Source organism: Lactuca saligna, chromosome 2 (genome assembly GCF_052625555.1).
Source record: "Lactuca saligna cultivar CGN05327 chromosome 2, ASM5262555v1, whole genome shotgun sequence".
NCBI lineage: Eukaryota > Viridiplantae > Streptophyta > Magnoliopsida > Asterales > Asteraceae > Lactuca > Lactuca saligna.
In genome coordinates, this window is record NC_136418.1 from 140235585 (window position 1) to 140259967 (window position 24383).

Below are 24383 nucleotides of genomic sequence, written 5' to 3' on the forward strand. Positions count from 1 at the left end.
CCAGTGGAATCATCAATTCCAATCACATGAAAACTATAGGACTTAGGAGCTTATCATAAGCATCGACACAAATTTATATTTAAATTCATGACTCTAATTAGAACATATACTAGAGTTCAAAAACTTCAATTACAAAGTAGAGTCATGTTCTTCGAGCTTAGGTACAACTTCAAACACATGGCTAGGGGTTCCAAATCCCTAAATCCATGACTAACGATGGAGTTAATCCTTCCTTGGGGGTGATGATCAGTTAGTGTTGTAGAGTACAATTTAAGCATCAAAAACTCATTAAAACAATGAATAAATCTATAAATCCGGGTCTAGGAAAGATAAGGTTAGGAATACCCTGAAATCTCAATCAAAACTCCATTCAAGCATCTATGAGGGAGATGTTGCATGGAGATTGAATCAAATAAGGGAATAAAGTTTAGAAACTCCATTAAAACATAGAATCAAACTTGAATTTTATATTTGACATCATGACACAAACCATAGATAATGGAATGAAGAAATGAAGGGAGAAAACTATCTTCCAAGCAAGGATGTGAAATCACTAATTCATCAAAAGGCTTCAAATACAGCATAGGAGGGGAGAGAAATGATCATATTCACATGTTGGTTTGTACTTTAGTCCAATTACTCTTTGCATGGCTTTTTTTAAAAATCAAGTCTCAAAAAAATCGATTCCTTCGATTCGGATGTAAACCCATTTTAATGCGTTTACTTTTTTTTTTCTGGAAGTAATGGTTATAGTGTCCAGGTTTCATTTTGTTCAAGGGACTTAATTTCCTTTTGCATGTATTCTTTCTATGGAGGATTCTGATGGGCATATTAGAAGAATTTTGGGTCATATTGAAGGGCATAGCCGACAAAAAGGCTTTACGTGGAGGAGAAAACTTTTCCATAAGAAACAAAGTAAAGATAATGGTCATTCTGAAGGGCATAGCATAAATAATTAACCATATTTTGGAAAATTTGTAAGCATAGTTTATCACTTTATCATGAAACTATAATAAGGTAAGTACCAAGTAACGACATAACATGCTCATGAATCTTGAAAACTATTGTGTTGTTGAGATTAGTCCATGATTTCCCAGTCAATCATAATAGAGTTAAGTAAGATAAGCCCTAACAAAGGGTTTTTAGTTGCATATGTACAGAAGGCTTTATTATATACGAGATTAGATTACAGCCCTCCCTCCTAAATTCAAAACCATGGATGCCACGTTGGATCCATCATGCACAAGTTTCTTGGAGTAAGTGCAGCTTCCACAAGCTCAGTCACACCTCTCTGCACCGACTGCGGTGGGTCCACTGAATTCTCCTCCTAAACATCAAACATCATAAATTAAAAACCCCTCCTATAATAAAAATAGGAAAAAGGGTAGGAACATTAACATACCTCTTCTGAAATGAACTGAGGTGCAATTCCATTGATCCGCTGAATCACATGCTCCACATTTGTAGTAATCTTTTGTCTAAACTCAACAGGGTTCAAACTCCCCCCACCAACAACCGGTGCCAATGGCATTCCAAGTGGTCTCCTCCACGACCATGACAACAACTCATCACGGAAAAACATGGCTAAATGATGCCACAGATGTTGACTTTGCTGCATTATTATTATAAAAGTCAAACCTCCCAATCACAATCACAATCACAGTCTGTTTATGGTTCAGGGTTTAGGGTTTAGGGTTTAACTAACCTTGGGGGAAACAACAGCTTGAGCAGCTGCACACATGGCAGACACGATCAACCCTTCGACACCAAAATGAGAGAAAAACATCTGCAAATTTCTTGTCAACCGGAAAGGAACCGGTTCGTTGAACTCGATCATACCGTTGGCGTCATAAGCCGGATGGAAATCCGTTTGAAAGATTTTCCCGGTGTTTTTCGCGAATAGAATCTTGTTAGGAGACCTTCCGCCTATTTGCAACATGAAAGAAGTGAAACTCGAGAGTGCCAGCTGTATCGCAAACTGTTTCTTGAAAGCCCACATGTGATTCCCACTCAGAAGCGTTTTGTACATGTACTGCGAGAATATATTGTCAAAAACGTAGTCTTTTGTAATGTGGGTGTACGCTTGGAGACGGAGATCCACTACAGCTTCCGGTGATATTTGACCCGTGATCGCTTGGTTCAACTGTTCCTTAAAGTACGCGATTGGTTGATCGGCTTCTTTGTTGTTTCTAGAACAGTGGTTTTCATAGACTTCTAGAAAGGTGCTGTATGTCAAGTCATCTTCCACCATTCGAACCTGAATCATATATTAGTTTATAAAAATGTAAAATACTAAATATAGAAAATAAAAAGTGGAAGAAGTAATTAAATATTATATTTGTAAAATATACCTGAGACCAGACAGGGATGATGATTGGGGTGTGGATGCTGATGTGGCGACGGCGGGATTCTTTGTGTTTGTCGAACATGCGGTTCATGACACGGAAAAGCTGTAAGATTCTTTCGTCGCTTCGCGCGTTTGGAGTGAGAGATGTTTGGACGATGAAGTGGCGCTGGGACCCGTCTGAGCCAATCAGGGTCAAGCGACGGAAACTGCTTCCGTGTCTGCGTACGATTGGAATATCGGCTCCGACTCTGTCTAGCTTCACAGTGTGATCAGGTGCAACTTCCTGTAGACAAAAATGGACACGATTATCAACTGTAAAAAGATGCAAATTTATCGTTTTTTTATATTTTTTACTTACTTGATCTGTGAAGTACTGTCCTGGAACCTCGACTTCAACAACATGGAAGTCACGCAACACTCTGCTCTCTTCTTCCAATTTCAAAACAGCGGGAAACCGATCTTCGACGTTACTCTGAAGAATGTTTTTCCAGTGCTTTAACCTTTCGGTCAGATCAGATAAAGTAGCTGGAAATGTAGCAGTGCTTTCTGGATCAAGATCGCGTTCAAAATCCTGCTTGTATTCTCTCACAAACTCAACATGTTTGTTAACAGCATCTGCTGAAAAACAAGCCCTACAAACACCCGAAAGCTCCTTTTTAAGAGACTGAGGAACCTCTGCTGTTGTAGCAGTAGGATATTTGTAGCAACGATGTAACAGAGCATTAACAACAGCTAGTAATCGCTCTTCAGGTAGTGTCACAAATCTCGAACCAATCTCCGTTAGCAAACTCTGTGATATTACAAGGGCAATAACAAGAATTAACAGCAAATTCAAATACAAAAGTAGAAGAGATTTGTTTTTGTTTTTTTTACCTCGAGTTCACTGGCTAAGTTTGTGTGTTTGCTTCTGAGTGCCTCCATGATATCTTTTGCAGCATCGAATGCACTGGCGGCAGAAGCGACTAACCCCATAGCATAGTTCCGCCTTATAGCATTCTGACCACCTTCGGTCATGGCTGATGGGTTTTGTTGGAGATTTTGTTCGTTTCCACCTAACACATTGCCTTCAGGAACTGATGTTCTTTCAGGTTCTTGACCTTGAGAGTTGCCTCCTCCATCATGGGATTGAACACCACCACCACCTGCTGACTGACTTCCTTGAGGAATCTGGTTTTCTGAGTTTGAAGAAGGTCCAGCCATGTTTTGTTGCATTCTTTGCTGTTGCTGTTGCATTGCCATTCTACCAAATTCAGATTTGTTCGCCACGTCACGTCTTTCGAGTAAATACGTTCGCAGCCAGTAATACAACGCCTAAAATGTTCACAAAGGTAGAGAGAATTAGTTTAATTAATATAAATTATAATAGAGTAGATCAGTAGAATGAGTTTTATATGTACCTGAGGGTATACGGTGGCGACTTTTAGTAACACGAGTTTGCAATGTGGGGCTTCGGATCTTTGTAAAGAGAGTAAAAGCTGTGGGATCCAAGAAAGCCAGACCCAATGTGGGATTTGGTCAACGTATTTGTCAAAAGCTCTTCCCACAGGTTCATTTGGAGTGTCGAAACTGAGAAGGTAGAGTACACGAGCTAAATGGCTTCTGGAATTGGGGATTCCGAATTTGATTCCTTGAAGAAAACAACTCACTGCGTATTCCAACCAGATCTCATCATGTGTCTCTTTGAACGCCATGTCACAGTAGTTCCCCCAGCTTATCCACCCTTTCGGGAGATTTTTGAAAAGACTAATCGCATTCGAATACGAAAGATTCGCACCTTCACAATCGTGTAGTTTCAACAAAAAATCTCCTTTGATACGGAAGATTTCCGCTTTGTGTTTCACAGGAAAGTATTCGAGATTAGTACTGTTGATTAGATTCAAACCACTTGTAAGCTCCCCCTTCATTTCCAAATATGCTTTCGCCTGTTCCCTGATTTTCACAAAAGCTTCTTGCACTTCCATAGTGGAATGCCCATACATTTTTTCCAAAACAGACACGCAAACATCATGAAGACTCTGCTTACGGGCAATATGGGCAAGTTTGTTCACATTCCATGCCTTGTCACGATACCCGAGATGATGAAGTTGAGAATTTGTGTTTGCAAACTCTTTAAACGCTTCAATCACTGAATTATACATTTCGTTTCTCCATTGAAGCAAGTCATACCAAACAGACAAATTATCCCATTCGTTTGGAGTTCTGAGTCGCCATGTTTCTAGAATGTCCTTTAAATCAGCGTATAGACTTCCATGTACACCAACAGAAGAGCTTGCGGAAAGTTTGTTCCCGTTTGCTATATCCACTAGAACCCTAGCCGATTCTTGAACCTCGACTAATTGTTGGAATTGTTGTAAAAGAGGGATTCTCGCATGAATTGACATCTCGGGTAACTGCCACCATTGTTCCAAAGCAAGGTCAACACCTTTTCCTACGATGTTCTCAGCATCACCAACACCATTTGAATTTTTCTCATGTAGGGAAAAATACGCTTGGATTATACGAAGCTTTGGTGTTTCTTCAACTTGAGCTTTTGGGATTACATGATCTTTTAAATACGCCCAATCCGGTTGCTTCCAGAGACTATCAAGTAAGATATCATAATTATCAACGAGTTTACCGAAATCCGCCAACACATCCCATTGACTGAGTTGACTCGCACAGTACAACCATTGTTCTTCCCACAAACACATTTCAGCTTTGGGTACAGTGTTATTGTAAGTACCTTGGGTTGCCTTAACCATAGCTTGGTAAAATAGACTTTGCGCACGTTGCCAGTAACCATGTTGAACAAGTGATAACCCAACCCTAGTTTCAGCTGTGATTGACCGTTTCTTCCATAATCCATATCTCATATCTTCTTCATTTAACAAACGGTAAAGTTCAGCGAGAGACTCGGAGCATTTTGTTTCGTGAAGGAACAACATCACGTGACTTTCTAGAAGGTTTAGCGCGATGTGCCATGCGTTGTAGGTTTTACCGATGTATTTGATGAGTTCGCTAGGCATTCGAGGTTGCGGGTGGCTTAACTGGAGTCCTTCTAGAAGAGCTTGCACGACATTTGGCCTGTTACCTTGTTGCTTCTTATGGTAATCTTTTGATAAAAGAGAGATTATTGGTTTTGCAAGTTTTACTTGTTCATCTTTGCATAAAGTTACCCAAACAATCGGAAACACCAACACCCATAAATGATATGCGACATTTGCATCCGTATGAGCAAGCTCTCTTAATGGAATCACAAGATCACCTACCTGAAGTCGGCTCATTTCACTCATAAACTTGGCATGTTTTGAAACAAGGGCATCTACAGTTAACGGAGTGTTATCTTCTGACACCTCAGATGTGTCAGTAACCATAGGTTGTGGTCCGGAATGTTCCGGAAGAGAGCCTGCAGCCAGAAGAGAAGTAACCTTGGCAGAATTTGGAGGAAGTGTAATAGGTTTATTCTCGACTAAAATGGCAAGAAGAAGATCAAGGCCTTGTTTTAGCCAGAAGACATCACTCAAAGCTTCCCAGTCTTGAACTTGAATAATATATTGCAAACGGGTGAAGAGTGTCTTTTGAAGAGATTCGTGATAAAGGGAGAAAAACTTCATCCTCATTTCAGGATCTTTCGCTCTTAAACCTAGTAAAAACTGCCTCTCCACCTTCTGAAACACTTCTTGTCGCAAGGAAATTGGATACCTGTGAATCAGTGAGATCATGAGTTAAACTTTTGACTTTATACATAAATAAATAAATAAAAGCAAATTGTAAAGATGCTGTACTTATTTAAATCCAAAATTCATGCTTACTTATTTGCATCAGCACAAAGCCCATAGAGAAGGTCGAGATACTTCTTGTCCCATTCTTCAAGAGAGGTTGGAGAAAAGTTCTGTTTATCAACCTGTGAAAGCTTTTGAAGGAAAGATACGACTTCCTTTGGAGAAAGAAAAGAAACAGGGTTGGAAGCCATTCCAGACATGCCAAAATCTTTGTCAATCCATCCTTTAATCACATCAAGGATGCATAACAACACTGTATGTTCAGTTCCTTTCTCAGACAGCAAAGAATTTAGAATCTGAGTTATGGACTTTTTGAAGTCAGGTACAAGCATGACCCTTTCACCAATGAGTTTTAAAACAGATTTAAGATTGGCAACCACCACTCCAACATCAGCACCTTGGCGAGAAGAACTCACTGCAGAATCTGGATCTGTTCTTTGTCCCTGTCTTGAATAAGACCCAGGTGCAGAGGCTAAATCACGTGCTAGACGTTGAAGAACACGACCCAAATTGAATGGATCGATTACGTTCTTTTGTACTTCTGCTAATGTCTGTATGATGTACAACACAAAGCTAATCATTGAAGCAGAGTTATCTTCGCCAGCTGTCTGAGGAGCTGCAACAGATGCAAGATGCTTCTGTATAAGCTCCTCAACTTTTTGGTACAATGCTTTCACATCCTGTGGGGTGCTAGAAGCTTCTGAAGGGAAAGCTACAAAAACCATCTTCAACAAAGAACATAATGACTTTCCAGCATCTAGCATTTTGTACTTGAAACAAGGTTCGAGAATTTGAGAGATATGAATGATATTGTTACGGATGAACAAATGTGGTTGTTTTTCCAAGACTTTATTCATGACATCCAAACCCTGCGCTAGAGCTGTTGAAGGGTCTTTAGATTGAGTTGGTGGAATGCTGCTTAGAAGCTTCTCTAAGTAATTGAATTTAACATTAGCATTCGGCCACACCTCTAGAGCTTGTGATAAAAGCTCTAGAGCTTGCTTATACATGAGACTTGCTTCCTTGTCTTTCGGCTCTATCACCAATGCCACCTGTTAACAAAAACCATATTCAACAGAACTGTACGCAAAGCTTTATGTTATCTGAGTTATAAAAAACTAATAATGCTTACTCTTATTAGAAAATTGATGATCATTTCCTCCATTGCAGCATTAGGTTTAAACTCCTCATCCGGTTGTCCAGCGGATCCAGGTGTTTCTATATTTGGAATTGAAGAGGGGCCACCTGGCGACATGACACCAAGAGATTGAAGACCAGGCTCAACTTTTAATCGCTTAGTTGGATCATCAGGAAATGCGGGTCCCGGTCCAGCTGTTCCAGGTCCATCCATTGGACGCTTGGTGTCAGCATTAGTGTTGCCAAGATTTGATCCATCATTATTCTGACTTGTGCCTTCATCGTTGACTATTTTCATCTCATTTTGTCTTTGTCTCTCCCAGTTGACTACCAACCCTGCAAGTTCAATTGCAAGACGCCGGTTTTCTGAAGTGGTGTTGTATGGTAAACCAAGGCGACTGAGAGAGTTGACCATTTGAGGTACAAACTGGGCCCTACAACTGTAGAAAAGATCTGAATGGCGAACGATGAGCTGGAAAATGTGGATAAGATTTGGAATTGAGTGGCCTTCTTCCACGAGAATCTTTTTTGTGTAGCGTATCCAGATTGGCATACGGGAATTATCGCCAAGTGGCAATCTTCGAGGAAGAGCTGGCATTAATATGTCAAGGGCTTGTTTGACCAACATTTTGTTCTCTGGCTGGCAAGTTCTGAGAAGGGCAACAAACACCTGGAGTATAATCTTTTCTGGAGCTTGATAGGCCTCCAAGAAGTGGCACACATTCACAAAGGCCCACTGCTTACTAGCACTATCTTCACGTTTGAGGTGATTCCAGCCAAATTTAATGAGTTCTTTCCTATGATGAACAAGGTCAGTCTGGAGATGCTTGAGAAGTAATGTAGCAAGTTGTAGTAGCTCAATTCTCAAAGGCTCATCATACTCAGCAGAGACCTATGCAACCCATCATTTGTATCAGAAAATTAAAGGCATAGGCAAAATTTAGCAACTGTAATGTATGAAGGAAAAGATAGTTCACCTCTTCTGGAGGGTCAAGAAGCTTGTCAACAATTGTTTTGATGATAGAAGTATCTATAACCTCCCATGTTTGTTCATTCTGAAATGCATGAGCCAGCATTGGAAGAATCAGCATTTGCATGATGACAACCAAGTGATCATGACCCATTTGTTTTGATTGGAAGATGTTTAAGAAGTGCAAAAGGAGGGTCTTCTTCATACTCGGTTGATACCCCTCAGCCACCTAAACAAAAATGTCACCAATTAGAGTTCACAATTTGCAAGCATAAACTTTTGTGTTCATAAAGTGATTAAATATTACCTCAATGATATAAAACTCCTTCAGGAAGGTAAAATCGATGCGCGTATGATACAAAAAGATCGATAAGATTTCAAACAGCACATTGACTTCTGTCTTATCATGGCGTAAATAGTTCAAGAAACACTTGACCAGCCATTTGCTCTCTTTCACCTGTATTTTGTTATGATAAGAGAAGAAAGCAGAATCTCACACATTAAATGACAACTAGAAAACAAGGTTGAAGAAGTTTGTTTTTAGTAAGTTACCGAAATGCCCATCATACTCACCTGCACCAAACTTTGTTCCTGCTTATTCTGAAGGCGAGTTATCCTTGCAGGTGACTTCCACAAAAGAACCAATGAATCAAACACAATACGGTTACTCTGTAACCAGCCAGGCATGAGTTTGACCAATGTTTTTATAAGAGCAAGACCCTGGAAATAAGCATCTGGTAGTACACTTGGGGCAGCTTGAGATTGAGTGTTGTTGTCATCACCCCCTAATGGAGTTTCTGATGCCTCTGTTTTGGGAATGAACTCAGGGAATGCACTTGAGAGTATCTTTTCTGGTGACTTGGCAAGCTCTTCTCTTAAGGGCTGGCCACCATCCGATCGTATGATGTACATTAACCTGAATCATTCTCAAAAAGATACAAAGTTAAATAAGAATTCAACAGATACACAAAGAAAAAAGTATATGAAAATTACCTGCGGAAATATTTTGGTTCACATAATCGGGCAAGGAAATAATCAACAGCAGCTTGTGGGTAACGATTTAAGAACTTTGTGAGTGGAAGACGATAAGGACTGTTGATCTCACTATAAAACTGGCCAGGTGGCAGGGCTCCTTCTAAATCAATAGTCAAGGTTACAAGTTCATCAAGGAACTTCCCAGCTGCATTCGGTAGTAAGTGAAAAAGCTCGATGATAGCTGCATTAAAGTTAATAGAAGCGAATTCAGTATTTATGTATCAGTATTGATTTTTTATAATAAAATAATAATAATAATAATAAAAACATAACCCACCAGCTGCTATTTTTGGTTCTTCACCACTTTTCCAAGATTTTTGAATCTGTTGAAGCTTCTCTGGTTCCAGCCATCTTTTGAGATGCTCCAAAAGCTTGCCTCCCAATGCCACATTAAACCAATTGGATAGAAGCTCAAGTAAGCGGGCCAGACCTTGCAAAAGAGGCATACTGAGGTTCTTGGTATGTGCTAGGTTAACTAGTATAGGCCTCAGGCTGCTCTGTAGAAGCTCTTTAGGCATTCGTTGCTGCAAAATTACCTAATCGCCCACACCACCAAACAAAGGGTAAAAGTGAATCGTTTTGTCTTTTTATATAAAATTAAGATGTCAGTTGTCAAGTCAAAGAAAAGAAAAGAACCTGTCGCAAACCCTCTTTAGCAACAGCTACAATTTCAGAAGTCCTGCTTGTTAAGGACTTGAAAAACATGGAAATGATTTTTGCCCTAAGCTCAGAGTGATTTTGAGTCTTGAAATCTGCCCATGCCATTGCTGTACACAGCAGTTCAATGCAAGCTGTACGAAGTTTAGTCAATGACATGGCAACTTTCGGGTTCATAAACTTAGCAACCCACACAGTCTCATCAGCTTCAGCAATCTGTAATGTCTCTTGAAGAAAGTTGACTAATTCAGGAGTCAACTTAAGAAGAGGTGGTCTCAAGGCAAGACAAAAATTCAAAGCTGTCACAGTCCCAACTTGTTGGTCAACATTTTTTGACCTCAGAGGACGCATTAGAAGAGACTGAAGCAAATTCTGATACAACGGTTCAAGCAACTCAGACACTTCACTACCGGTTCTACTAGCTAAAAGAGCCAAACATGATTGTACTATTTTACTGACTTTCACTGTTGCATTTGTACTTAATAACTCAGAGGCAAGAAACTCAACCACTCCTTGAAAACTTTGTCTACGAGCTTCACTGTTTGCTTCATCAACATTATTCACCACTCTAAGCACTTGAGTGAGTACCTGACTAGTTTCCTCCAATTCTTTTGCAGCATAAATCGGGAGTCTTTTGAGAACAAACACAAGTCCACGTACTACACGCACTTGAAAAACACATAAAGTTTCAACTGTCACCTTTCCCACTAAAGCACCAAGACCAATAACACCACCCATTTGAGCTTGCCATGAACTTCCATAACAACAGTGTAGTAAACGAGGTAGTAACTGATCAAATATTGGGACTCTGACACTAGGAGGAGGTGAGTAAACTGGACTCATGGAAGGACTAGAGACAATCATAGGAGTCCCGGGGCCCGTTCTTGACATGATGACATCAGCGTGTTTGGAGCGGGCTAGTAAGAGAAGGGTTTCTGAGAACACATTTAGCGCGTTAAGAGCAGCTTTTGCATGGAGTCTGTTTTCGTCTGCTAGCACTTCCACTAGGGCATCTAGGAAGATTAGAGGGTCGAGCTCTTTTAGATTGGAACTGTGTCCGTTTCTTGGTTTTAGACTGTTACTTGTGTTTGATGAGAGTAAAGGACCACCGAGAGGAATGGCGGAAACAGGGGCGTTTTGGGAAGAACTTTCTAAGTGGAATATGATGGCGAAATGTCGGCAAACATTTGAGACGTATTCGTCCTTTGGGTCGACTAAATCAGGCTCTGAACTAGCAGCAATGATTGTCATCAGAAGAATCTTGAATACAGATTTTTCAGCCATGAGTTGTGTTTTGGTTTTAACCCCCAAGTCAGTCTGCAAGGAAATTTATAAGAATCGAAATGAAAGTGTTGTTATACATAAATGAAGATGGAATTTGCAACTAAACTAACCTTTACATCAGATGCCTCGGATCTTCTCCAAGATGGGTCAACCGATGAGACCAAAACAGTCGATAAGTGTCTAGATATCAACCCATCATCGTTCACACGACCTGGCAAATCAAGCTGTGATGACAAGCAAACCCTTAGAAACTTCAAAGCTTGTTTCCGATAAAAAGCATCCATGGAACTGTTCTTGTTCATAACAGCTGCTATAGCAAGATTAATACATCGATCCAGAGGTACCAAAAACGGGGTTTCAGGCTCAAAAGTAAGAATCAAACGAAGCCCATGTTCAGGATTCTCCTTACACTCAAGTGCTAAAGGCTCTTTGAGAAACCGTCTATTCCTCCCACCTAACTTTCCAAGTAGCTGTAACGATTTACCACCCCATGGGTAAGGTGCAGGCCTTAAGTGAGACCATAATGCTAAAATCACTTCAGACATCACATTTGCCATACTCGGTTCCAAAAAGTCAGGATTCAAGCTATCAATCCAAAACTCAAGTGTTCTTAACCCTAAACTCACTAACTCATCGCTTCCATTAAGACACATTACAAGCGGTTTCATCAATCTAGGAAGGTGAGGTAACAATGAGCTTAACCGAGCGGGGAGTGTTAAGCAAAGCTCTAACAAAAGGTCTTTCATTTCTTCAGCTGTGGGCCCCTCCAGCATTGCTAACAACATGTTTAAACATGGTTGTAATGTAGGAATCAAGTCTCGTAACAAAAGTTCAAATTTACCCCCGCCTAAGGCACGAAACAATGTGCGAAGAAGTTGTAAGTAGCCAAGTGGGCGTTCAACTTCACTTGCATTTCGCATGCATGCGTCTACAATAACAGGGACATGAGGCTGTAAAATACGTTCACAATCTGCAGGAGCTTTGGCTACAGCACCGAATAGAAACCGGAAAAGATGTAAAACGAGTTTTGCAGCAGGGGAGTCTGGATGCTTTAAGACATCGAGTTTGCTGCTTACAAGGAAGTTAACCAAGACATCTGCAAATGGTCTGAATACTTTAGGTGCTTGTAAGAGAGTTGAAAAGATATGCACGAGCTGTGTGTTGGATATCATGCATTCGAAAAGTTCTGGCATGCATAAGGAGAACATGTCCATCAGGTCTCGAGGCTCCATGATGGCTAAGATTTGGGAGAAGAGATGGATCATTTCTCTCTCTTCGTCTTTTTCTCTGAAGAGAGCCAAGCAGCGGACCCCACTCTTCAACACACCAGAAGCTCTCCATACCTCTTCTTCTCTCAGGCCTTTGAATGGTTGGCCTGTGGATGAATTAGGTGGGGTTGTTGGAAGCATCTGTGGTGGTGTCCCATGAGTGGAAGGTGAAACCTGTGATCGGGGTAGATGTGCATGTGTGATGCTCCATATTATTGTTTTCATTCCTGGTAATAAAACAAAATAAAAAATTAAAACTTTTACTGATATGACATCAATAAAGAAAATTATTAAAGACATTATGGGGAAAAAAAAAATACCCATAACCAAGGTCTTGATCAGATGTTTACAGTCACTGACTTCTTTGGAATGTTCTACAGGAACCTGAATGTTTAAAACAGCCTGCCAAATAGTTTGTATGTTCTAGTGTCAGTGTGTCAAAAATCCCATATTTATATAACGCAATACGCCAAAAAGTGTAAAATCAGTAGTCAGATATTTAAGGTTGAGTTAACTGAGATAATAACCTGCACTGGTAGCTCAAGCTTTGACTTTAAGGTGGACCGATCCTTTCCTTCATCTCCATCTTCCAGGAGCTGTTATTAAAAAAAATTCGAAGCATTTAGTGGAAAGATAAAAGAGTTATATAAAAGGGAACAATCAACTGATGTTATCTTTTTTTTTCATTTATTTTTCTGTTAAGTAGCTGTATACCTGAGGAATACTACGCTTAAAGGTGCTAAATTTCCCAACGAAAGCATCCAATATCCTCCCCTACACATGAAATAACAATTGGTTATCATTATTCCGAAAGGAAGAGTACAATCTTCAAATTGCCAATGTAGGTAGTTGCATCTCCAGAAAGAAGTAAAGAAGCCACACAAAAACTTACCAACAAAATCCTGGCTTCATCCATGGATGGCAGATCAACACCTTTCTCAAAAATTGGCTCCACCTAACAAAGAAAGCACAGAGAATAAGGGGATGAAATTTTCTTGACACTTTAAACAGAGAGATCAAAGTTGTACCAGATTCAACATTAAGCGTGCGCATGTGGTGTGGATGCTGAGAGATAATGAAGCATCATGCATATTACTCGAGAATAGGTAGATAATCCGTGACAGCTGGCATCAACATGATAGAAGTATAACACAGAAGTAAGCAATGTATAAAAGAAAACATATCAAATAGAAGGTTAGGAGAAATTTAAGTCTGAGTTTGCTGATAGAAGTAAAATTAATCTATGATATTTGAAAGAGGACACTTGATAGAATATCTAATAATGGATATCTTAGAATCTGATGAAATTCAGAGAAAGCTTTCCAAACCTGTGACAATGAGAGATCTCCACGAACATGATGAACGATTTCTGCCAAGAGACTATAAGCCAATGGCCTTAGTGTCTCAAAACAAGCCCGGCCAATTCCCACAAGAACCCTAACATAGTTCACAAATTCTCAAATGATCTTTTTGACATTATATTGAAGTTAGCAAGATAACCATGTACATAATATGAATGTTACCTCTCTTCCAATAGTGTATCAATCAGAGGAAATAAACCCCGTTTAAAATCCGTTCCAAGAACATGTTTTAATGCTATCAACAATTCCTGCACATAATAAGTAAATTATATAAGCCACTTTACATAAATGGGCAGAATAGGTAACTAGGGTTATACATATCTAGTATCATAGTATCTATCACCTTTCTAATGGAAACAGAGTCTGAACAAGTAACAAGCAGGTTCACAATGCTTTTACAAATGCTTTCTTCATGTGGCCTAATATAATCAGCAAAGCTCTTCAAAAGGTAAGTCAGGAAAGAGACAGTCTGCAAGAACAAGATAGGGTATAAATGTATAATCTTCAAATATGATTTAAAACTTAAAAGGATGATGAAAGAATGATCTTGATAAAAATTACCTTAACTTGAGCCCCTTTTAGCTCAGTGAAGTGGGTCTTCAAATGAGGTGGAACCTTGTCAGGACCTGGGACTGAGATAGCAGCAACCATCAAAGGCAACAACTGAGGTATATTAGTCTGGACAAGGCGATTATACAACTGAAACAGAAACATAACCACCAAAGGACTCTCTGTCACAATCTTGAAAGATCTAGTACTTGGATTGAGCTGCCCAGCCCCCGTGCTTGTGGCACTGGAAGATCCAACTTGATCAGAAATCTCCATGGGCTTAACATCTTCATTGCCAAGGGAAGGTAATGCTGACATTGATGATGGTGGTGGCATTGCTGGAGCTACAACTGCCCCACTTTCGAAAAAATGGCTAACTGTGAGTCTAAAGTTTTGGTAAATTTTGCACACAAAGTCAAGGAAAGGCTGCACTTCGGTTTCTTGGGTTGGTCTAAAGTTTCTCAAAAGATCGAAAATGATGCGAATGCAAATCAAGCCATTTTCCTCATTGTCAGTGGTAAGGACATGCATTGCAACTTTTAATAGCTCTTGAACAAAAGGCCTTAGGACCTCACTGTGAGGAAGGCGATTGAGGATTTCAATGATAATGTTTCGCAGCTTATGCTCAGGGTTGTCAGTAAACTGTGGCTTTGTTATCTGATAGAGAATCCCAGAAAAGGGGCGGAAGTAACACTTCAAGAAATTCAAGTATTCCCCTGTGTGTGTTATCTCTAAACTATCCCGGACCTCCATCGCCATTTGAAGCCTGTTTTGAATAGCTGTCCCAACAAGAAAAGCAATAATCAATGACCAAACAACAAAAGGCTTTGATATTTCAGCATCCTAGTTTATTACAGGTAAAAAATCTAGAAGGAAGACCTATAATGACACGAAATTTGTTGTGTTCTAGTTCAAAAATCATAAATGTGGCTGGCTGGGGTGAAGGACTGGGTATCGATTTCTAGAGTATCTTCTTGCCAACAAATACAGTTCTAAAGACCACCAATAGAGTTCACATGACGATTATCCTATATAGCAATTCAACCTCTTAGCTAGACTATGATAACAAATATTCATTTATAGTCATCCTTCCTAGTGTTTCGCTATTACACTAGAAAATCATCAAAACAAAAGCTATCTCGATAAATTTGTTGTGGAGAGAACCCCTGCTTAATATGATCAGCGAAAATTACGATACACATACAGAACTGATGTTCGAAAATAGAGAATTTACAAAGAGTTCACTGAACTCGACAACTAAAATGTGTTCGTGTTCGTGTGCGCGTGTAGAAGTAAAGTAGAATGCATACGGATGTCGGGTTCCATGAGATGGCGAGAATGCTGCTCGAAATTCTGAATAGGACTCATGGCTGGATGAAACCCTAGCTTTGCTCTGATCAAATTTCGAAGCGAACGCCGAACAACGTTTCTAGTTGAACTTGAACTTGAACCTGCTGATTCTAGGGCTAAATTTCTGCGAACTTTTGCTTCTCTACTTGCTACTTATTAGAACTGTACAAAATTTAGGGCTTTGCTGGGTGAATTTAAGGAATTAGAAAGTTGATTCTACTGATCAGAAGAGCTGGGTCAGAAACCGAGGCTTGATTTACGTGATCATTCAAGCAGGTCTCGCTCTCGCCCACCTCGTACGCACTTCATATGCACAGCGAAATTTATAGAACGAACTAAGTTTAGAACTTAGATTTCGACGGGGTTGTAAATAGTATTGAAATTTCGAGAGGAATTTGCACAAGAGGTCCTTTCTTTTGAAGGCTTTCTAAGTTTGTACCTTAAACTTATAACTTTTGTAACTCGGGCACTTTTCTTAAACAAAAGCTTAGACTACCCCTATCGGTGCACAGTGACAAGTTGATCGTCACTTTTTAATTTAATAAAATGAAAATTAAATGTGTATGTGCGGCCTAGACCACATGGACGATCCAATTTCATCAAACTTTTCTTGTCGTGTGTTTAACAATCAAAGGCTAATTGTATATTTTTTTTTTAGATTTTTAGATAATAGTTATTATCCTTAAAAATCCAACATTATCTTGATGAAAGTGTTGGAAAATGGGTTGGTGTTTACCGAGAAGCATATAGAAAAAGAATAAGTGGGATGAGTATGAAAGATGTTGAGAACGAAGCTTATAATTTATATGAGACAAGTGGAAGCAAGTTCAATGACACGATTATTTATAATGAGGTTATGTGTAAGCATCGAAAATGGGATCTACAGCTAGATCATGATGCAACACGATCACGTCCTGAATATGAAGTCGATAGTGAAGAAAGTGGTGGTAGCACAAAAAGATCAAAGTCTAATGAAAAAGGACACTATTGTGTCCAATCTAACACATAAGGGGCAAATATTAGTGGGCCAACAATTTAAGTTCAACAGGTAGAGATGTGGCTAAAAGAAAAGAAAGAGGTAGGTCTTCTAATGAATTTGTTGCAGAACTTCGTGCAATGAGGCTTAGTAGAAATAATGAAGTAGAAGTAATGAAAAAAAGACTCGAATTTGATCAACAAAGGGAGAAAAAAATGGATGAAGTGGGGCTAATAAAGATGCAGAGTTTGCATTTGAAGACACTCTTACAAAATGAGCAATTGTCGCCTGAAGAAGAAAACATGAAACGTTTTCTAATGTCTAAGTTTTATGGAAACTAATTGACAAAACTACAAATTGGTCATTGTGGTTTATAAAAATCTTTTGATGGGTCCAAAAAGTTTTCAGCTTGCACAGAATGTCCAAAATCAATGTTTTTAGTCCAAAAAATATTTGGATGGAGCTAATAACGATTATACCATCCAGGAGACTCTGATTATAACTACATGCTTACGATTGTACACTAGACAGGTACGAAAAAATACCTTGTCTAAAAAGAGCCTTAAGTGAATTTACACAAATATTGTATTACATTATGTAACGCAATAAATAATGATTTGTGTATGTTTTAAGTTTACAAGGCCCAACGAGTATGTATGTGAATGTATGAGGCCCAACAAGCGTGTAAATGGACCATAAAGGGCCAATAAACATGTAATGTATATTCCAGGCCCAATAAGCATGTAAATGGACCACTAAAGGCCCAATAAACATGTAATGTATAATTCAGACCCAATAAGCATGTAAATGAACCACTAAAGGTCCAATAAACATATAAGGTATATTCCAGACCCAATAAGCATGTAAATGACATATTTAGTCTATTTGTTATTACATTATTTGTTTAAGCTCAATTGTTTACCAATATAACATAAAAGGCCCACTTTTGTAATAATGACATTTTTGGTCCATAAAACCGAAAATTTACAATTAATGCATATTTTTGGTAAAAATGACATTTTGGGTCCCTTAAGACCAAAATTTTTCATTTAAGGGCATATTTAAATAAAATAACATTTTAGCCCACTTTTGTTAGAAATAATATTTCGGACCAATTTTTATGAAAATTGACATTTCTAGCCCAAATGTATGAAAATTTACCTTTTCGGCCCAAGTTTAACAAAATTGACATTTTCAGCCCATTTAACCGAAAATTTACATCTCTGGCTCAAATTTGTTTAAAATGACAATTTAATCCACAAAAGTTAAAAGTTTACAAATTAAGCCCATGAAACCGTGAAGGCCCAAATTTAAGCCCATATTGTGAAAATTAAAAAATTTGGCCCTTTTAAAATCATGAATATCATAAAGATCCGTTTTTATTTAAAAATTACTCTTTTGGGCCCTTAAAACCTTGAATAAACATACACGTTTTACTTTTTGTATTTTTGTCAAATAAGGCACCTCTTATGGTTTTGTTTAGCTTTCAACATTCTTAACATGTTTTATCCTTACAATCTCATGGTATGTGCATAAGTGATTTAGTTTGCAAATATTACCAAGTTTTGGTAGTAATCTCGAGTTTCATGAAGTTTCAACACAAAATCACAACATATAATATGAAAAACACACATAAACATGCACAAATACATAGATCTAACACAAAAGCAACTTGTATCCTCCCCCAAAACAATATAAAACCGAAAACAAGGGGTATAAACTCACTTTGGGGTAATGGGTCATTTTTTGAAGAAGTGAATAAGGTGTTTTCGACCTATCAAGCTCCTTGAAGAGATCTTGAAGATGTGGGTAGTTCTAGTAGCATAAACACGAAATAAGAGTGGTTTAAGGGAAGATTTTTCGTGTAAACTTGAAGTTAAACCATAAAGTTAAACAAGAATTTACCAAAAATGAATGTGCTTTAATGAAGAGTTCAAGATGCACACAAACAAACCTACGAAAAAATGGAAGGATGAAAAGAGGAATTTCTTAAGTTAAAGATGGAGAATGTTAGAAGAAGTTTGAGTGGGGAGAGGTGGTGAGAGGTGGCTTCAACCGTAAATTAAGAAGGGATAAGGGATGGAATGGGAAATAATATTGCATGGAAGTATGAGATGGTCTAGATACATGATGCGTATTGCATGGTTGTATGGAAGGTATTAGTGAGGTGTCATGCTCTAATTAATCCCATATTATCTTTTCTTTTTTATTTTTTTTACAATATATACATATATATATATATATATGTATGTATGTATGTATGTATATATATATACATACATACATACATACATATATAACTGAGAATGAGAGGGGATAAAGGAGAAAAGAATAAGTGTTGGGTCCATATGGATAATCAATCGAATTTGTGTAGCCCGAAATAATTTTTTCGGCCCATTGGGCCCTCTTATAAGCTCACGGCCCAAAAGGGGTAAAAACAATGGGTTTTCTGTGCATTAGAATTATTTATGTGGTTTTTGACCCAATAAGACCCATGAAAACGAAGTGAGACATTCTAGGCCCATTAAGGCCCATGATGCTATAGTTTAATGAATGTGGGTCCAATAAGGGCCCAAATAAGGTTCCTTGCCCCAAAATAATCCAATTGAGAGTTTATTGGGCCATTCGACCCAATAAATGTTTTTTGCCCCAATGATATGTTTGAACATGAAAAAATTAGGGTTACAACTCAAAGTTGAGTGTATGAAATGTATCAAATTAGGTTTTGGGCTTTACGAGTGAGTTTTGATTCGAATAATTATATTTTTAAATGAATAACATGATGGGTTTTGAGCATTCTAACACTTCCTAAGTGTACATGCAACCCTAATAACCTTGGATCTATGTTTGTCTAATTGTCATGCAAAGTTGAATTCCAAGGTTATATTCCTATCTAGCATACATGGGGAACAATTTTAACATAAAGTATAGATAGAATAACTTACCTTGTTGTTGTTTGTGTTCCTTGAAACCTTGTGAGCCTAGCACCCCAAGTGTGATGCCTCAAATGCTTCACACAACACCAAATGATCTTGGAAGAACTTATGAGAGAATACTCACTTCTCAAAATCGGCCAAGCCCTCTTGATTCTTAGTGTAGCCGATTTTAGGTGGAGAACATGTTACTTATATAGTGTTGACACATCTAGGGTTAAACCCTAATGTGTCATGACTCTTCATTTCCATGACCCATGGGTTTGTAACTCCCATGGAGCATCCATAGAGCATCCTATGGGTGGAACCCAACTTGATAGTCCATGGAGCCTTTTAGCCCACTATACAAGATATGGATGATTACATAATCAACCCATATATTTAATTAGTTATCTTTTGATCACTTAATTAATTCTAAATTAATTCTTGATCAAACTAATCAAATAATATTATTAATATATTAGAACTTATAATATATTAATAATCTCCAAGTGTTATTTCTCTCATTTAGTCTATCCAATTGCATGGTGCCATGCAACCCAAATGGACCATGTCGGGTCGGGTCAAGTACATACCAGAAATAGTTATGGACTTAGACACCTTATCCAACAGTCTCCCACTTGGATAAGTCTAATAACTATTACTGCAAGTATGACTTCAGGAACCGATCGGCAATCGTAGCTCTTTTCAAGGTTTCTCGAAACTGAGAAGATGATGGTACGCCATTTAAGATAAGTGATCATATAATCCTCTGTTCTAGATATCAGTCGGACAAATACATGGAACAATGTCTTACTTATTGTCCAACAATTTGTTTCCCGATTTCCGATTTGTTTGACAAAGAACTTCATTGAACACATCAATTTAGTTCTGACCGGGCCCGGTACACAGGTCAAAACAAAATCATCGAGGGGCCCAGATATCAGCTTCTAATCCAAGAAGGAACAGATAAACTTCGACTCATATGTTTGTTCTACTACTCATTGAATTACACATAAGAGCGCGATTTTATAACATCGAGTTACCAATGCGTTTTTCGTACAATCAATGCATAACCAACTTGTAAGTAACAAATCATATCTCTAGGTTTAAAGATTTATATGATATTACCGTCTCACGATCACTCGAGATAGAATTCCATGAAGTGATTCCAGTGAGCGTGGGTTGAGTCCAATGCTCAGAACTTATGAGCACTCATGATTGTTGTAGCCTTGTCCCAGACCTCTACAACCAAACATGACAGTCTTGATTCATACCTACTTCCGACATATGACCGACTGTGGAGGTTTGAATAATATGTTATACCAAACAAAATTATTCTGGAAGTCAAAACATGCAAAAGAAATATAGTAAACGATCGACAAGAGATAGTAACACTTTACTCATAAATAAAACACTTTTATTCATCATCAAATGTCAATTACACTTTACAAATTTCGAGGTTATCTAACTACTAAATCTAATATCATCCTTCAGCCCTATGCTCTGAGCATGCTGGAGATGCTTAATTCGAGTCAGTCCCTTCGTGAGGGGATCTGCCGGATTCTCATCTGATGATACCCTCTTTGCCACGAGGAGTCCTTCTTCGATCCGATGTCTGATGAAATGGTATTTTCTGTCGATGTGTCTGGATCTCCCGTGATCCCTTGGTTCCTTGGCTAAGGCAACAGCACTTTCACTATCACAGAAAATTTCCATTGGCTCTTTAATAGCTGGTACAACTCCAAGGTCTCCAATGAAGTTCCTCAGCCATAACGCCTCCTTTGCCGCTTCGCTAGCTGCAATATACTCTGATTCACAAGTAGAATCTGCCACTGTCTCTTGCTTGGAACTCTTCCAAGAAATTGCTCCTCCATTTAGGGTAAAGACCCAGCCCGACTGAGAGCGGAAGTTATCCCTATCAGTCTGGAAGCTAGCATCACTATACCCTACAACTCTCAAGTCATCACTCCCACCGAGGGTAAGGACCCAGTCCTTAGTCCTTCGTAGATACTTGAGAATATTCTTTACCGCAGTCCAGTGTGCCTTGCCAGGGTTCCCCTGAAACCTGCTAACCATGCTCAAGGCAAAGGCTACATCAGGTCGAGTACACGTCTTAGCATACATGATCGAACCTACAGCCGAAGCATAAGGTACTCGACTCATTTCTGCTATCTCAGCCTCAGTGCTAGGGCTTTGTGTCTTACTCAACTTGGCGCTACTCTGGATGGGCAACTCTCCTTTCTTGGAGTCTTGCATTCTGAATCTCTTCAGAACCTTCTCCAAGTAGGTACTTTGACTAAGTCCAATTAGTCTTTTACTCCGATCTCTCAAGATCCTTATCCCTAAAATATAGGCAGCTTCACCAAGGTCCTTCATAGCGAAACACTTTCCAAGCCAGGACTTTACTTCCTGCAGGGTTGGAATGTCGTTTCCTATGAGTAGTATGTCATCCACATACAATACCAAAAAGCTAACTATACTCCCACTAGCCTTGACATATACACAAGATTCATCTGCACTCCTAGAAAAGCCAAATTCCTTGACCTTTTCATCAAAGCAAAGATTCCATCTGCGAGGTGCTTGCTTTAATCCATAAATGGATTTCTCAAGCTTACACACTCTATTAGGGTACTCGTTGCTGACAAAACCCTCTGGCTGACTCATGTAAACATCTTCAGCCAACTTCCCATTTAGGAAAGCGGTTTTGACATCCATTTGCCAAATTTCATAGTCATGAAATGCGGCTATGGCTAACAGAACCCGAATAGACTTAATCTTGGCTACCGGAGAAAAGGTCTCATCATAATCCACTCCAGGAATTTGAGAGAAGCCCTTTGCAACCAGTCTAGCCTTATAAGTGTGTACTTTACCATCCATGTCGGTCTTCTTCTTAAAGACCCATTTGCACCCTACAGTCTTTCGACCTGGTACATTCTCAACCAAGTTCCAAGCTTGATTGTCATATATGGATTGTATCTCGCTATCCATAGCCTCTTTCCATTTGCAGACTCGGGGCCTGCCATGGCTTCCTCGTAGCTGTTAGGGTCATCTTGACTTACTAGTGTCTCATCACTAATAAGTGTCTCACCTTCTGCAGTAATATGGAATCCATAGTAATGCTCAGGTGCACTCCTAACTCTCGTGGAATGCCTCAGAGGTACAGATTCGTCAATTGGCTCAACAGGAGTTTCCTCCCCAAGTTGAGGGCTAGAGTTTGAAGTTCCTTCACCACTTGACTCTTGAATTTCTTCAAGATCAATTTGCCTCCCACTGTCTCCTTGGCTTATAAACTCTCTTTCTCGAAAGACTCATCTTCTTGCTACAAAGAACACATTGTCACTAGGTCTGTAGAAGAGGTAACCAAAGGATTTCTGTGGGTAGCCGATGATAATACACCTCTCGCTTCGGGGTTCGAGCTTATCATGAGTCTCGCGTCTCACGAAAGCCTCGCAGCCCCAAATCTTGATGTGGTCTAGTTTAGGTATTTTACCAGTCCACATCTCGTGAGGAGTTTTGGCAACTTTCTTTGTAGGGACTAGATTAAGGATATGGGCGGCAGTCTCTAAGGCATACCCCCAGAATGAGATTGGTAGCGAAGCTCGACTCATCATGGAACGAACCATGTCCAACAAGGTTCGATTACGCCTCTCAGCCACACCATTCAACTGCGGTGTCCTGGGAGGTGTCAATTGTGAGACAATCCCACATTCCCTTAGATAGTCGAGGAACTCTGAACTAAGATACTCACCACCTCGATCGGATCGAAGCATCTTAATGTTCCTGCCCAATTGATTCTCGACTTCCTGTTTAAATTCCTTAAACTTCTCGAAAGTCTCTGACTTATGCTTGATTAAGTAGACATATCCATATCTACTATAATCATCAGTAAAGGTCAAATAATAACGATTAGCATCTCTTGTGGCATGTTTGAATGGTCTACACACATTCGTGTGTATAAGGTCCAACAAACCTTCACCCCTTTCACACGAGCCTGTGAAGGGTGACTTTGTCATTTTTCCAAGTAAGCATGATTCGCAACTATCATTTGACTTTAGGTCAAACGACTCCAAGACTCCATCTTTTTGGAGTTGGCCTATGCGTTTCTTGCTTATATGTCCAAGACGACAATGCCATAATGATGCTTTATCCAAGTTATTATTATTAGTAGAATCAATACACAAAACATTATTTCCTAAGTTATCTACAATAGATACAGCTTCATACACACCATCACAAGGTAATGCTTTAAAATAAAGTACATTAATAAAGAAAGCATTAATCGAACCAACTTCATTATCAAACGAAAAGGTGAAACCTTGTTTGTACAATGCATGAAAGGAAATAATATTTCTTGCCATTTCTGGCGAATAACAACATTTATTCAAATCTAAATTTAACCCACTACTTAGCGATAAAGTATAAACTCCAATCTTGGTGACAGGTGTAACTTTCCTATTCCCCATGATTAAGTTTATTCTTCCTTGCTCCACATTCTCACTTCTTCCTAGTCCCTGCAAGTCACAACAAATATGAATACCGCAACCGGTATCAAGGACCCAAGATTTCGAATGGGTGAGTTATTAGAAATGATAGTGTAAATACCTGAATGGTTGGGTTTGACTTTCCCATCCTTCACATCTTGCTGGTACTTTGGGCAGTTTCGCTTCCAATGAGCTTATTCATGGCAATAGAAGCATTCAACCTCTTTTGGGTCAGAAGAAGGAGTAATGAAACCTTTCTTGGTTCCACTTGAAGAAGAGCCATCAAGGGTCC

General features: G+C 39.1%; 1 protein-coding gene across 1 annotated transcript; it reads right to left on the minus strand.

The window, feature by feature from the left end:
• Positions 1–1054: 1054 nt before the first annotated feature.
• On the minus strand, positions 1055–16045 carry LOC145031831 (uncharacterized). Its single transcript, XM_078980461.1, has 26 exons — positions 15680–16045; positions 14382–15148; positions 14164–14289; positions 13983–14068; positions 13788–13896; positions 13488–13583; positions 13352–13414; positions 13174–13233; positions 12987–13055; positions 12780–12861; positions 11302–12686; positions 9887–11224; positions 9528–9786; positions 9209–9431; positions 8789–9131; positions 8523–8672; positions 8223–8444; positions 7241–8137; positions 6139–7160; positions 3745–6028; positions 3221–3658; positions 2706–3137; positions 2352–2630; positions 1706–2257; positions 1403–1612; positions 1055–1327 (listed from the first exon to the last, which is right to left on the minus strand). Exons 1-26 carry the CDS (start codon positions 15735–15737, stop codon positions 1208–1210), a joined length of 11670 nt encoding a protein of 3889 aa, XP_078836587.1. The 5' UTR covers positions 15738–16045; the 3' UTR covers positions 1055–1207.
• Positions 16046–24383: the final 8338 nt, after the last annotated feature.